Raw genomic sequence first — 15,287 nt, 5'->3', positions numbered from 1 at the left:
ATTTTTTATACTAGATACTAACTTTTATAAAGGTAATATATTTTCCCCCAGATAATCCTCCAAAAAGGTGTGGGTTGATTCCTAAGTCACTTAAGAACATGTCACCTCTTGTTTGTAAGACAGTCCCCCCGAGATTTATCTAGTAACATCATCTCATATAAAAATAATTACCTGTATCAAAGTTGTGAAATATGGTAATGTGATGTAAACTTCTCATTGTTTCTAAGATAGGTTTGCTCATCTGTGTTATTGATAAATTCTTTAATTTCTCCTGAAAAAATTAGCATAATTTCATGGAATGCAAAAACAACAAATAAAAGTAAACCTATGCATGTAAAAAATATCAAAATCTTAGTATTTAAATAAATTAACTTATCAAAAATTTAGTGGGTTCTTGTTTTGTGAGTGAAATATTTGAAATGCCAAATTACAAAGTATGGTTTGAAATGCATTCTTTATTTTTACTGTTCTATTTCTCCAATGAGCTTTTTATTTTTTTTTTGTACCAGGGATCGAACTCACAACCTTACACTTGCAAGGCAGGCACAGTGCCACTCAGCTAAATTCCCAGCCTTCCAATGAACTTTTGAAACACAGAATTTTCCGTTAGTAAGCAGTAGTGATTTGTGCTTTATCCATTGCTTTTTCTTGAGTTATATCATCAGCTTCATAGGATGTTTCATTTGTTGAATTTGATGGTGCATTTGAATTGAAGACTTTAGTTTTCCTATTTAAATTGCCTGCAAATACACAAAATAAAAGTTATTTTCTGAAATTATGCTGTAAAATTTGACTTTTTAAAATATATGCTTAAATCAGTTTTCCTAGTGCACTCACTCTCTCTCTATATGTATCTATATGTACATATGTACATATAGATACATATATACATGATATATATTTATTTATTGGTAGCAAGGATCAAACTCAAGACCTTGTGCTTATGAGACCGGCACAGTGCCACTGAGCTACATCCCCAGCCCAGAACTGAGTAATTTCTATAACTCAATAAGGGAAATATTTAGTCACAAATGTAAAAATTTCATTTCCATAATTACCTTTCTTTCTGCATGGTTCTTTGAGGAAACCACATATTTGATAAGGAGGTAACAATTTCTGGATCAGTTTAATAAAGTATACAAACTATTATGCATAAACTGCATTAAAGCCTGTCAATAGTTTGGAATAGCCAGGCGTGGTAGTGCATGCCTATAATCCCAGCACTTGGAAGGCTGAGGCAGGAGGATCAACTGAGTTCGAGACAAGCCTGGGCTACATAGTGAGTTCCAGGGCAGTCTCAACTACATAGTGAGACCCTGTCTCAAACAAAACAAAACAAAATAATAATTTGCAATAATCTTAAATCTTTGCCATCACAACCAATTTAGATCTAATTTTTAAAACAGACACATTTTTGTCACAACCCTATTGACACACTGCATATAAACATGAGTCCAAATGATCAGAAGCTTGGATAACAAACTTATAGCAAAGAAATTGTCATTCTGTGAACAGTTTTAGAAATGTGGTGTGACTGTGGAGATACTGTATCATTTTACCAATATATAAATATTTGGATATATTTTTAAATATAAACATGTAAAAAGCAGTGAAAAAAACTCAGAGACATCACTAATGTCTCCTCTGTCCAGTTCGTCCTTGTATCTAACAGCAGCACTTAGCTCAATTCTTTCCTTGGCTTCCAGGTGCTACCCTTCTTTGACCTCATCCTACCTCCTCCCCATTGCTTCTCAGTTTCTCTTCTTCTCCCAGACCCCTTTGATTTAGTAGTGCCTCTGGGCTGAGCCCTTGGTTCCTGTAATGATCTCACTCCCTAACTGAATTAGTCTCAGTCCCATAGTTTATTATGTGTTTATTCAATATTGGCAATCAAAGCCAGGGCCTTGCACATATAGCACTCTACCACTGAGCTATATCCCCGGCCCTTGAAACATTTCTCATATATAATATTTTAAAACCAAATTAAGATGTTTATTGGTCATTTTCTGTTTAATATCAGTTTTACACTTCAGTATCATAGTAGGCGAAGATAAAAGGTCAAGGATATAACATGTAAATTAATTTTATGTTTTCTGGGTAGCATTTGCATCTTATACTAGCATTTATGTAAAATCTAAATGTTTAATACTCTACTGAATTCCTAACCTAGTTATTTTGAGGCTTTAAGTTGCCTCTATTCTGACAGTTCTAGTTTCCATTATGTATTTCTCTGACAACAACTGAAGGAATTTAAATTGTCTGTTGCCCTCTGAGGTGTGAAGACTCAAAATACATCCGAGAATTATGGATTTTCCTTCCTCTAGGACTGGTAAAGACTTTCATTCCCCAGTCCTTGACTCATTCATTGACTCATCCTTCTAGCCAGTGTTAGATACAAAGTTAGTGTCTTGGATTGGCTTCTTAACCCAAAGCAATTTGCTTAATAAGGCCACTTTGCTACGGGAACAAGAAAAGATCTGTTGTAAGCACAACACCATCTACTATTCACCCTTTTCCTGCTGCTGATGATAATCCAAAAATACTTTCAATGGCTTCCATCCAGCAGCTTAGAGTTGACTGGATACACAAAAAACAACTTGAGTGAGTGGAGCTGTAGTGATACCAGAGTGTAAGGAATAGCTCTTTGGCACAATTTTAAAAGAAAAGAAAGAGCATCTCATCAACCTGTTTTTCCTAGTTTTCATTTAATAAAAAGAACTAATTCCTTAACCAACAAAATAGGGATAAAAGCAGCTGCTTCTCTTCCTCAAGGTTAGCACATGGATTCAGTTTTAAATAAAAATTCTGTAATACCACTGAACTCCCAAGGGATTTTTTACACATAAAGAGTTTTGCTTATTTGATTCTTTAGTTAAATGCAAACTACCGAGGTCCAGCATGGCAGTTCTTCCCTCCATGGACATCAGTTCTTCTCTGCAGCTTGCTTCCCATTTCCTTTGTTTCCCTCCCAGTCATCATATGTAAATTTAAACCTTACATTATTAATCCTATGTCTCCCAGACTGGCATTGAAATCAAAGTTTCGGTCTTTACCAAAATTTAAATCTAATCTATCAAACAATCTTTCCACCTATCCTCATCATAATTAGGTCAACATACTTTTTCTGATATCAGTTGAACTTTGCACTCATTTTCAGAGCCATCTTAATATCTGTTTATCCTGTAAGTGTCTGAACTCTGTTCTTGACTATCTGACTGATTGGTTGATTTTAGTAAGTAATACTAGGGATCAAATTAAGACTTTTGTACTGAGCTATATTCCTCATTCAATTTTTTATTTTTTTACTCTTTATTATGAGACAGAGTCTCCCTAAGTTGCCCAGGCTCAAACAGACATTTTATATTTTTTAAATTAGTATGTGTTTGCTGTACATGATATTTACATTTATCTTAGGGAGTAGGTACATACACATACACAGCTTGATTCTTTTTTATTCCTCTTCACTTCTCTACCCACCTTCCTCCCTCTGTCTCTATTTTCATTAATGTTGTTACTGTTTTTTATGTTTACAATTGATGTTTACATTCATTGTAGGTATTTGATTGATACAAACACCTGACACATCTTAAATCTTTTTACTTCCCCTTCCCATCTGCCCTTGTCCTCACCCTTGGTCCTTTGGACCTCTTGTATATCTGATTCATTTCACTTAGCATTATACTTTCCAGGTTATCAGTTTTCCTATAAATGTCTCAAGTTTATCTGTCTTCATAGCTAAGTAGGATTCCATTGTGTATAGATAACACATTTTTTAGAGCTAAAGACATCATGTTACACCAGGACATAAATACCAATGTTTATAGCAGCACAATTCATAATAGATAGATTCTGGAAGCATCCTGTATGCCCATCAAAAGATGAATGGATTAAAAAAAGGTATCTATACATAATAAAATACTACTTAGCTGTAAAGAAGGATAAATTTGGAATGCCATTTTAAAATATCAAAGAATATTGGGGACTTCTGAAGGCCTTTAATTTCTTGTTCCCTGGCAGAACTGTATTGAGCTTTTCTGCCATTGTCTGGCATATACTTCTGGCTTCTGTTACCATTCTAAAGTCCCACAGAAGCTTCCAACTGCTAATCTAGCTGGGCCACTTTTGGAAACAAGTAATTTAAATCTGTACCCTGAAAGTGCCTTTTCCAATTTTAAGAGGATGTTTCCCCTTTGATTTTAATACGATCCTAGGAGTCGGGGGCAGAATGAGCAAAACTTGCCTAGCAACCTGTTGGACTATTTGTTGACCTCTCCCTTTTTCAGTGAACTGTCTTTCCCCTCAAATATCTGTATGTACATTTGAATCTATCTACATAGAGGTATCTATATAGATATATATTTACTTAGACATAGATATATATGTTTCTCATATAAATATAAGTTTAAAAGTTAGCAAAGCCAGGATTTTTGACTTGCACATTTGCTTTCCCAACCATCAATGTCTAGAGGCAGTTCTGTTGAGAAATTTTTTCCTAGTCTACTTTTTTCCAGAATTGGTCTTTTTTGTTTCTTTTTCAAATTTCTATTTGTAAGTTCTCCCAGTCGTTGGTATTGACATAGCTTAGAGAAAATTTCGCCAACATTTTAAATGAGTGCTCCACAATAAATACTGGCTTCTACTTTATATACTGGCTCTATGCTCAGAGAGAATTGCTTGACTCTGTACCCCATGTGGAGAGGCAAGGGCACTCAGCACTCAGCACTCATAGCACCAAATAGAGCAGGGGTTCTGCTGAGCAGTTTGATTTTCTACTTTCTAGGAATGAAAACAGTCATAGGAATTCGAGGTTTATTTTCAATTCCAAGGTCCTTTTAGAGGACAATAGGACACTGTTATGGCATTGAGTCCATTATGCCATTTTCTACTAAGTCCTCTAAGTTCTTCAAAGGCCTTTCTGAAACAGTGGTATTACTAAAGAAATTTCCTGGCTCAGGAGTTTTTGGAAGAGGTCTTGTTTTGGTTTTGGTTTTCTTCCTTCCCTCCCTCCTTCCTCCCTTCCTCCTCTTCCTCTTCTTCCTTTCTTTTTTTTTCTCTCTCTCCCTCCTTCTCTTCCTCTCCTCCTCTCTCTCCCTTTCTCTTTTCCTGAAATACTACTGTTTATTTTTAAAAGTACCCCCCAAAGTTATCTATAAATTTAATGTAAAGTCAATCACAATAGTATCATTTGACATTTTAAATTTTAACAATATGATTCAAAAGTTTGTTTGGAAACTTGAGCATTACAAGAATAAATAATTCTTTTTTAAAAGCATAATGGAAGAGAGGATATGAAGCCTTCTTTAGTCAGATATAAAACAATGTAGTAATGATAGCTTTTAAAGTATATTACTAGATTAAGAATAAATATTTATTTAACAGAACCTAAAATCTAAAATGAAACCATGTTGTATAGAAGAATTTTGTTTATGACAGGTGACAATTTAAAATGGCAAGAGAAATATATTGGTCAACCAATAAATAATTTTGACAACTCTCTAACTCATTATATGGAAAATAAAAATAACGCTAGTCCCCTAACTCACATTTTATACCAAGTGCCATCCAGGAAATTACCATTTCATATTTGTTTCTCTATATCCTCTGTGACACTCAATATTATTTAAAGATAAATATTTTACTATATGTGCCCACACTTCAAGGGATTCTTCCTAGGTATTATGCTAAGAAAATAGGTGTTCAACACATGTGTGAATACCAAATAATTACTCTGGTGTGAAAAACTAAAAGTGTAAATTGTATAACTGTACACAATTGTATTACTGATGATCTGAAATAGGAAGAAAAGGGCAAAAGCTGTAGGGGAAGTGAGAAGAGTGGGGAAAGGAAATCAGGGAGAAGAAAAAATATGAGAATAGAAAAAAAATGGAAACAAAGTCTTTGTAAATGGAGAGGGTGAAGGGAGAGCAGGAGTATGGGGAAAAATGAGAACCAAGATCTGTCATGTAAGGGTATAAGATCCCAACAATGAACATAACTATACTGTCTACCTAAAAAGTACCAGTAAACTCAATCAGATTAAAATAAAAATAAGAAAACAGGTGTTCAATGCATGCACAATGGGGAAAGAAAGGAAGTTAGTGCCAAGTCAGTCAAATGACAAAATATGATACAATCATACTTCGATTTCTAAACACGATTCCCAATTAAAATGAACCATGCTTCTTAGAGAAACGGTAGCTCTCTCAACTAAAACAGGGAAAATACAAAATGGCCTGTACCATTTTGTGACAAAAAGCAAATAAGTGTTCCCAAAATAATCTGCAAATTTCAGAAGGACACAAGATCCAATTTAAATTTTTCCACAGTCCAAATTTGAGAGAATTCAGGGCCGGGGATTTAGCTCAGTGGTTCCGGCGCCTGCCTTGCAAGCACAATGACCCGAGTTCGATCCCCAGTATCAAAACAAACAACAAAACCCAAACAAATAAATTTGAGACAATTCATTAAGAATAAACAGTAAGAGGATATTTTAGAATAAATAATTTGAGTCCATACTGATATTAATAAATAAATGGTTTGAAGGCATGTGTCATTCAAAAAGTCATGTTGAAACTCCAAAGAAACAATATTAATTGGCAAGGCCCTTGAAAGATGACCTGGACCCTGAGAGTTCTGCCTAGGCTCTCAGGAACTGGCTACCTCCTTGTTGCCCTTTCCTTCCCACCATCTGAGACAGAGCAGTAAGACACCATTTTGAAAGCAGACAGTCCTCATCATGTCCTGAATCTGCCAGGATCTTTACCTTAGACTTCCCAGCCTCCAGAATTGCAGAAATTAATTTCTGTTCTTAAAATTATATAATATAAAGTATTGTGTAGCCAAATAGGGTGGTGGTGCATGCCTATAATCCCAATATTCTGGGAGGCTGACACAGAAGGACTTCAAGTTTGAGTCCGGCCTAACTTAGGGACTTAGAGAGATCCTGTCTCAAAATTTTAAAAATTTAAAAAAGGACTTAGGGATGTAGCTCAGTGCAAATGCTCTGGGTTCAATACATAGTACCACAAAATGAATGAATGAATAAATATTCTGTTACAGCCATTCAATAGTCCATGGCAGATAATGGGGAGAAAAAAGCTCTGTGTCATAAAATAACAGGACCATCAGGGCGTAATTCTCATGGACTAATCTCCTCCCAAGAGTCTCACCTCTTAATATTTTTTCTCTGAAGTTGTGTCAGCATAGGAATTTTGCAGGGACACATGCATTTAAACCATAGCATTATCTATTCATTCATTTACTAATATCAGTATGGATGCACATATTTTATTCTAAAATATTTTATTACCATATATTCTAATCTATGAATTATCTCAAGAAGACAAATGTAGAGTGAATAAAGAAGTTGGAAAAAATTATCATTTTACCAATAATATAATAGTAATTATCAAGAATCATCAATGACTGGATGAAAGTTAGAGGGACAAAATATTTTTAGAGCCTCAAAGTACTTCTCCACAAATTACTTACAAATCGCAATGAAAAAAAAAAATAGTTACTTTATAATGGATTAATCCAGAAACTACAACCTTAACTGAGCAATTCAACTTAATATTACAAATAATGGAACAAACTAATACACTATTTTGTGCTGTCTATCATGTCCTGGACTATAACTTTTGTAATATTCCTGTTAAAATGTATGATCTCCCTCAATTGTGAGAAAACATCAGACAAACTAAATTGAGGAACATTGAACAAAATAACTGGCTTTTACTTTTCAAAAATGTCAAGATCATGAAAAACAAAGAAAGGCTGAGAATGAAAGAAAACAAGAAATGAAACTAATTATAAGATATTATTCTGGTCTGCATCCTAGTAAGAAAGAGACTGGCAAAATTTAAATATAAACTCCATGTTAGATAATATTACCTTATCAATATATTTCTCAACTTTCATAAATGTACAGTGATTATGTAAAAGAAAAAAATCTTTATTTTTAGGAAATACTGACATATTTAGAGCTGAAAAGGCAGAAGGTTCTGAAAATATTTATAGAGAATCTGATGAGATAATGAAGAAAAATATTAACAATAACCTGAGAAAATGAATATAAGGGCTATATACTTTTTGAAACATTTTTGGAAGTATGAAATTATATCAAAAAATTTAAATCATGATACTCCATCAAAGTAATAAAAAGTATTTAAAATGACAAAATATTCATTTATTGCTTTTTCAAAAGATGTCAATGTTGTATAGTGAAGAAAAAGCATAAGACTCACTTTATCCCATTTTGTTATTTACATGCATCTATAGATACACAGAAAAAAATCCACAAAAGATATTCATCATAATTTTAATATCTGTGATTTTATATGCTGGGAGTGTGAGTGACTATTTGTTTCTCCGTATTTTCTAATTTTCTCACAATAAACATGAACGAAAAGAAAAGTTCTTTTTTGGAGGAAGCAAGGGTATCTTCTAAAGTAATGAAATGTAGCAGACCACTCTAAGCTCAAGTCCTATTTTGCTCAGAGACAAAATAAGTGATTGCATGATCTTCCAATTTATTTTCTCAGCATTCCATATATAATTTGTTTTTCCCTACACAACTATGCTTTACTGCTATTTTACATTTATATCAGCTGCCTTTACAAAAGAGACTGAAAAATAGGTTATTATTCCTATGTAACTATTATTTTATCTGTGACAAGCATCTCTCTTAATATCTGCTCCTTTGATTTTTATCAAAAACTCTGCTTCTAAGAACCTCTCTCTGCTCTTTCCCCTTGACCTCCACAATGCCAGGGTATCAGTGGATATTCAAAGCCACAGGATGAATATGTTTTATCTTCCTGGAGCATTAATTTTGGACATGGCAGGTAGAAAATGTCATTATTAGAGTAAAGCAAGCCATTTTTTTGTGGAGTCTAACTGAAAAGTCCCCAAAATTTTAAAAACAAAGCATGAAATTACAAATAATTCCCGTTCATAAGGTTTAAGGCAGGCATTTTATGCTATTTCTTAAAATTCTGAGGTATGAATTCACTTCTGATATGCTTTTAAGGATTCGATGGAAAGGTTTCAGAAGCAGGGATCTACGACACCCATCCCTCTACTAGTCCTTAGTTCTTTGTTGTGAAATGAGCTCCTACCCTTACGACTGTCTACTCAGAAAGATGCCCTTCACACAGCCAGCCATCCTTTGCTCAGGAACTGAACGTCCTAAACCAGGATAATCTTCAAGCCATGATATTCTTTTAAACATTGTCATTTGAAACATGTATAACCCACAACGACAATGACAACAATAACGACACCATCCCCACGAATTGCTTAGCAATAGATGTTCTGTGCAATGAGTCCTGGTTGGGGGTGGGGGTAAAGGGATCTAGTTAAAGTTTACAGTCACTACAAGAGAGAGACCTGCTTTTTCAAGATCAACTCAAAATGTATAAATCTTTATAAACTGTATACATTAAAATAGAAATATAAGTGAATAAAGATACCCAGGAAAAATCTTGGCAAAATAATCTAATATTAGACTATTTTAGACTTAGACAATTGTTATTTATAAAAAGGACAAAGTCAATTTTAATATGTACATAAGAATACATCTCCATTTAGGCTATTCAAATTGCCTGTAATAATGAAGTTTTAATTCTTTAAAATGTCTAAAATAATGAGAAGTCGATCCATAAAAACAGATAGTTTTAGGAAAAACGCCTAAATGGTGGAATCAATTCTCAGATGTACTGTTTACTAGCCTGATTTACTATGTAAACATTTTACAATGTTTCTAACCTTTAAGGCATGCCTTAAATTCAAAAAAGCCCTAGATTTGTTTTCTAAATAAGTAAATATTGGCTTCTTTTGCTTGGTGGGAGAAATAATAGAGTGAAACATGCATATTTAAGAGAGGGTACAGCAATGTTTAATTATCATTTCAAAGGATTGCTTCAAATACAAACCATTTTCTCTTCCTATTCCAGTGGCATTTGTCACCTAATTTGCTTTGGGCTTTCCACTGTGTCTTATTTACTTAAAATCAACCCAAGTGACCAAAATCATCTCACTTGACAACAGGAAAGCACTGATCATATAAAACCTGCCTTGCCAGTAGCAAGTATTGAGGAAAGGTACATTGATTTAATTTACTGGCTTGATACATAGAATATTTTTGAGAGGGGCAGAGTAGGGCTATTTCATTGCAAGAAATCAGTTTCATCTAATTTTATAGGAAATGTATTAACAGACCTGCTTAACTAAACAGCAGTAAGACTGTAAGACTTGAATTAACAAACTAAGTAATTTTGTTGCTGGGTTCTGAGAGCTGAGGTGAAATAAAATTTTAGAGCAGTTCTTGAGCTAAACCAGGAAAAATAACCAATTTTGTTCAGTATAGTGTCTTGTACAGAAGAGGCACTCAGTGAATACTTGATGGCCATAATGGTGGCAATACTTCGTCAATATTCCTCTAAATATGCTTCTTTGGACTGGGGGTTTGGCTCAGTGGTTCTGCTGCCTGCCTCACAAGTACAAGGGCCCGAGTTTGATCCCCAGTACAAAAAAAAAAAGCTCCTTTGATCACCTACAATGAAATGCAGTGCTATTACATTCAATTCATTCAAGAAATAATTGTTAAGTGCTATAGGCACAGGGGATGTAGAGGCAAACAGGCAAGACACAAGACAAAACTTCCTATTTTACCGGAATTCAGTGTTTGGCTGGTGTGGATAAAGTTAGAAACTAGGTAAGTAAAATATAATGTTAGTGGTAAACGATTTAGCGAAAAATAAAGAAGGAAATGGGTGTGAGATATTGAACGAAAGTTTAAAAGTGCAGGAGACTTTTGAGCAGACCTAAAGAAAGTAAAGGTGCAAATCATGCAGATATTTGAGGAAAGTCTCTAAATCAATGGTGACAGCATATGCATAGGCCCTGAGTTGAGTTTCAAGGAATAGCACAGGGGCCAATGTGGCTTGGCAAAAGGAGATAAGAAAAATAAAGGAGTGGAAGGCTGACCACAAAAGTCTTTGTAGGCATAGTAAAGAATTGTATCTATTGAGAGAGATGAAAAAGATTGGGGCTTTGAACAAAAGTGTGATCCAATTTAGGTTTGTAACAGGCTCACTCTGGCTGCTCTATTGTGAGTATACAGCAGGTAAGCAAGGGCAAAGACAGGAAGAGGAGCTACTTGTTTTAAAAGCCAGATTTGAAATTTGTGTTTTTAACCAGGTGCTTGGGTGATTCTTGGATACAGTGAAATTTAAGATTCACAACTTGAAATTACTTAAGCAATAGACACAACAAATTATTTTGTGAGCAGATTATTTGATAGTCACTAATCCATTGCTTTGCTGTGCCTCTGGAAAAACTGTATCTAAATCATTCAATTCAATTCAACTAATATTAAACTGATTTGGTCATGCAATCTTCCACCAGTGGTTTAGGAAGAAAATTCCGAAGGATCTTGGACCCATGCTCTATGACATAGAACTCCCTCCAAGAAAGGTTTTGTCTACTAAGAAGTGGGCTAGAATTCACATGGTGAGGATGCATTTGTTGGGCTGCAGTGTGAGTACCCCACAAACATGACAAGTTTAAGCATTCTGCTAAAATAGACCATACAGGAAGAGACATTTCCCAATGTTTTTAAAATGAAAGTTTCTCTCTTTTTTTAATGGAAGCAAATAAGAGCTGTGTATCATTTTACATAGATTTAAAATTTACATAGTATATATTCTAAATATATACATATAAAAATAACGATCAGTGCTCTTTAATACACTAAATAGTAATCTATTTTCAAAAACATTTCACAATTCCTTCCAAGTGAAAAATAGCAACTAACACTTGTATAGCACTTTATAACCAAGATAATAATGACTCAGTTACACAATACATGAAGATATATAAAAAATTCTTTCTATTTTTTAGTTGTACTACATTCACATACACACCCCTATGGGTTAACTACTTTGCGTTCTCTTCAATAACAGAGGTAAAGCCTGCTCCATTTACTTTTATATTTTTTGCCTGCCTTTGAATTGTTTCTTGTACCCTTTCCAAATCCTGTGCACAACAGGCACACAGGTAAATTCTTAACTGATCACTGACAAACCAATCTAGGGCAAAGTAACACCGAGAACTGGTCATCAGGTATTTTATTCTTAATTTATTTAATGTCTTTGACTCCATCCAAAACCAAAACTTAAAAATTTCAAGAGGATAAACTTACTGGACCAACAGCTGACTTTTCAAGCTGCTATTTTTCTTTGAACACAATTACCCAAGGATTTTGATCACTAAGAACTGTTTCAATGTGAATTTTTACAAAAATACATACAGTAAACTGAAGTTTTTAAAGAACATTCATTGTTAATAGTTGCCCAGGTACAAGCTGTTATTTTGGAGAGAGTACAGATAATTGATCATAAATAATAGATACTGATTACCTTCGTGAGAGGAAGGAGCCTCAAGGTGTTGAAGTTTAAGGCCAGTGTCTAATCTCTGAGGCTTTGTGTACAGAAATAAATAGCAGAGGACACAGACGCTGATAACAAAGGCAAGTAAAACAAGGGCAGCGATTCCCAATCCAATTAGAGCACCAACGCTGAGGAAAACAGAAAAACACGAATTGGTTTGCATATGGACTAAGGAGAAGAGTTAAAAATTACTAATCCTTGCTTTCAATCATTCATAACCAAGTTATATTTTCACATAAACAGTAAGTGATTGAAATATGTAGCTCACTTTTTCTCTTTCAGCACTCTTATTTTCTTCTTTCTATAGGCTTTTGAGAATCTTTGAAATTTATATGTTAATATTAATAGGGAAGACCATGCAAATTCATTATATAGGTTAAAAAAAATCACAAGACTCTAGATAGTTCAAAATTATCTCAATCAAATACACTTGTTATTACTATGTTTTAGAAGGAAAGACAAGACTCATCAATAAAAGGTAAATAAAAAATTTTTTTCTGTAAAAGTTGTAAACCAAATGTTTATCACAGCCATAAAGCTTTTGGAGACATATATGTGAAGTGCCATTTATTGATACACAAAATTACAACTATTACAAAAGAGAAGGTTTAAACTAAAAGAAAACAGTGTTTATAAAATATATATGAAGTTCAAAATTAATCTAAGTTTTTATTTTCTAGAACAGTATAACACCAAAGTCCTGTAGCATTAAGGAAGAAACTCTTGTACTTTTCTCCAAAATTAAGGTGCATGATATGATTAAATTTGCTTTGCTCTAAATTTGCAACAACTCCTTTGATGCAGTTTCCTGTTATGCAAATCATTTGAGAAGTGATATACTTTTCATACACTTTCAAACAGTGCTATCAAATGGGAAAAGGAATGTGAAAAAAAGCTTCATCTATTATGCAACATATGACATTTCTTGAATTACATATGTGTGTGTAAATATTTATAATTAGATTTTAAGCGACTCAAGAAGATATTTTCGTTGACTTTTCCACAGCATTGTGCAGATTTATTAAAAGTGCTTACACACTTAGCTTGTAGAAAATATTCAGTACATGAAAGAAAATAATAATTGATGTTGAATGATCTACCCATAGTAATTTGGAACACATATTAAAAACTAATAATCTTTTATTTCATTACTTTCCTGCCTTGGCTTTAGGATTTGCTCTCTCTAGGACCCAGATAAACAAAAGGGAGAGAAAAGAGATTCTGACCAGGTGTGCTAGGACCATTGTAGCTTTGGGAGGAAGAACATTATTGAAAGTGAAGGCTATGCTCATCCCACCTGTCCTTATCTGAAGAAATAAAGCATTCCTGCAAATGAGAGCTTGCCTTGGGAGCTACATGACATCACACTTCCAGATTCTTGTGCTTAGGTTATTAATGTTGGCCCCATTCTTAAACACAAGACTGAGTAATGTTATGGCAAAATCAGTGCAGGGTTACATATTTAAACATGAGAGTGCCCTTACTTGGTGCATTTTCTTTTAAGAGGATAGACTTTCTGTCTTGAAACTCCTCTTTTATTCTTGTTTGTGCCAAAGGTGACTTTTTTAGATTATGTCAGGAAGTGTTAACGATCACTCCTCTGTACACAAACACATAGAAATGTAATTCACTTATTATTATTTAGTGCGCAAGGCAGCTAGGAGATTAGACATCTGGACAGATCTCTGAAATGAGAATTCAGTTATTAAAACATTTTCAAAGTAAAAAAAAAGTCATTTAGGCAATTAAAATATAAAATTGTCAATTTAATTAAATTTAACAAACATTGTGAACTTTTAATGCACAAATTAAAAAAACACTCTAATGCAATTTGAAGGAAAAACACAAAGCATTCCATTTCTGCTTTCTGTCATGAAAGAACATTCTTCATAATCTGGACAAGGCTATTTCAGCTATTAAAGCTCCATATATTATAGAAATATTACTTTATGTATATGAAATCTAGTCATGAAATCTGGGTACAAATGGAGGTGGAGGAGTCTCCTAAAATATACATTTCAACAAATGCTTATTGAGTCTTTATGAATAGACCTGTCCAATAGGCATTATTTTCCTAGATGCTGGAGAAGACTACCAAAGGAAATGCAAAGACATTAAGGATTCGTAAGAAGAGACAAAATGGGAGGGGGCGAGACATAGAAAAGAAAGAATTGTCCTTTCTTAAGGCACCAGATGGCAGTTGCTTTTCAAGTCTGAAGAGAGGGCCTGATGCTCCCAGCACATTACTGCAATCATTCTACTTTGCAACTTCACTTTCTCCAGCAGCTATAAAATCCCAAGACAAGGGCTGATAACTTCTGCATATTTTCTTTGCAATTGAACTATTTTAAATCAGGAGTAAAGATAAAAGAATAGGAAGAAAATAAAACACTAATAAATTTACCTCCCCATTGCATTCTCAGAGCTCAGTAATGATCAGGAAACAGGTTTAACACTGCCAACTGAGGCCAACAGTTAAAGTCGTTCTTCTATTTCCCAGGGACTGAGCTGCATTGTCCATTTCTTCAGTCCTAAATGAAGACCCCTGCAAGTGCTTCACTCTTTAGTACCCTCATAAACCATAGAACTGTTTTGTATTCTCTGCTGCATGTTATGTTGGAGCTATTTAGGGATCTGAGACTCTCAGACAAATTTCCAGTTGAGTTTGACTTAGGCATTGCCAGTCTCTGTTGGAGGTGCTGTGGCATTATTAATGCCTGCAAACACTAAAAAGCAGATTACTGTTATTTTCTAAAAGGTCAAATAATATGCTAGTGTAGCACAAATTTTTACTAAGGATAAATTGGCATTCTCTGCTTTTTTTTTTTTTTTTTT

General features: G+C 34.0%; 1 protein-coding gene across 2 annotated transcripts in view; it reads right to left on the bottom strand.

Moving 5' to 3' along the window:
- Positions 1-509: 509 nt before the first annotated feature.
- Positions 510-15,287, bottom strand: part of Shisal2b (shisa like 2B) — a 16,955-nt gene continuing 2,177 nt past the window's right edge. For both annotated transcript variants that reach the window (XM_010637233.3, XM_010637235.3), the window contains 2 exons: positions 12,423-12,580; positions 510-740 (listed from right to left, as the gene is read on the bottom strand). In XM_010637233.3, the coding sequence (XP_010635535.1) occupies positions 607-740; positions 12,423-12,580 (292 nt within the window). In that variant the 3' untranslated portion in view covers positions 510-606. The remainder of the gene's footprint in view (positions 741-12,422; positions 12,581-15,287) is intronic.

This window comes from Fukomys damarensis, unplaced genomic scaffold (genome assembly GCF_012274545.1).
Source record: "Fukomys damarensis isolate Sample0158 unplaced genomic scaffold, DMR_v1.0_HiC HiC_scaffold_1, whole genome shotgun sequence".
Classification (NCBI taxonomy): domain Eukaryota; kingdom Metazoa; phylum Chordata; class Mammalia; order Rodentia; family Bathyergidae; genus Fukomys; species Fukomys damarensis.
The sequence above is the reverse complement of the archived record's forward strand: the minus strand, read 5'-3'. Positions and strand labels throughout refer to the sequence as shown.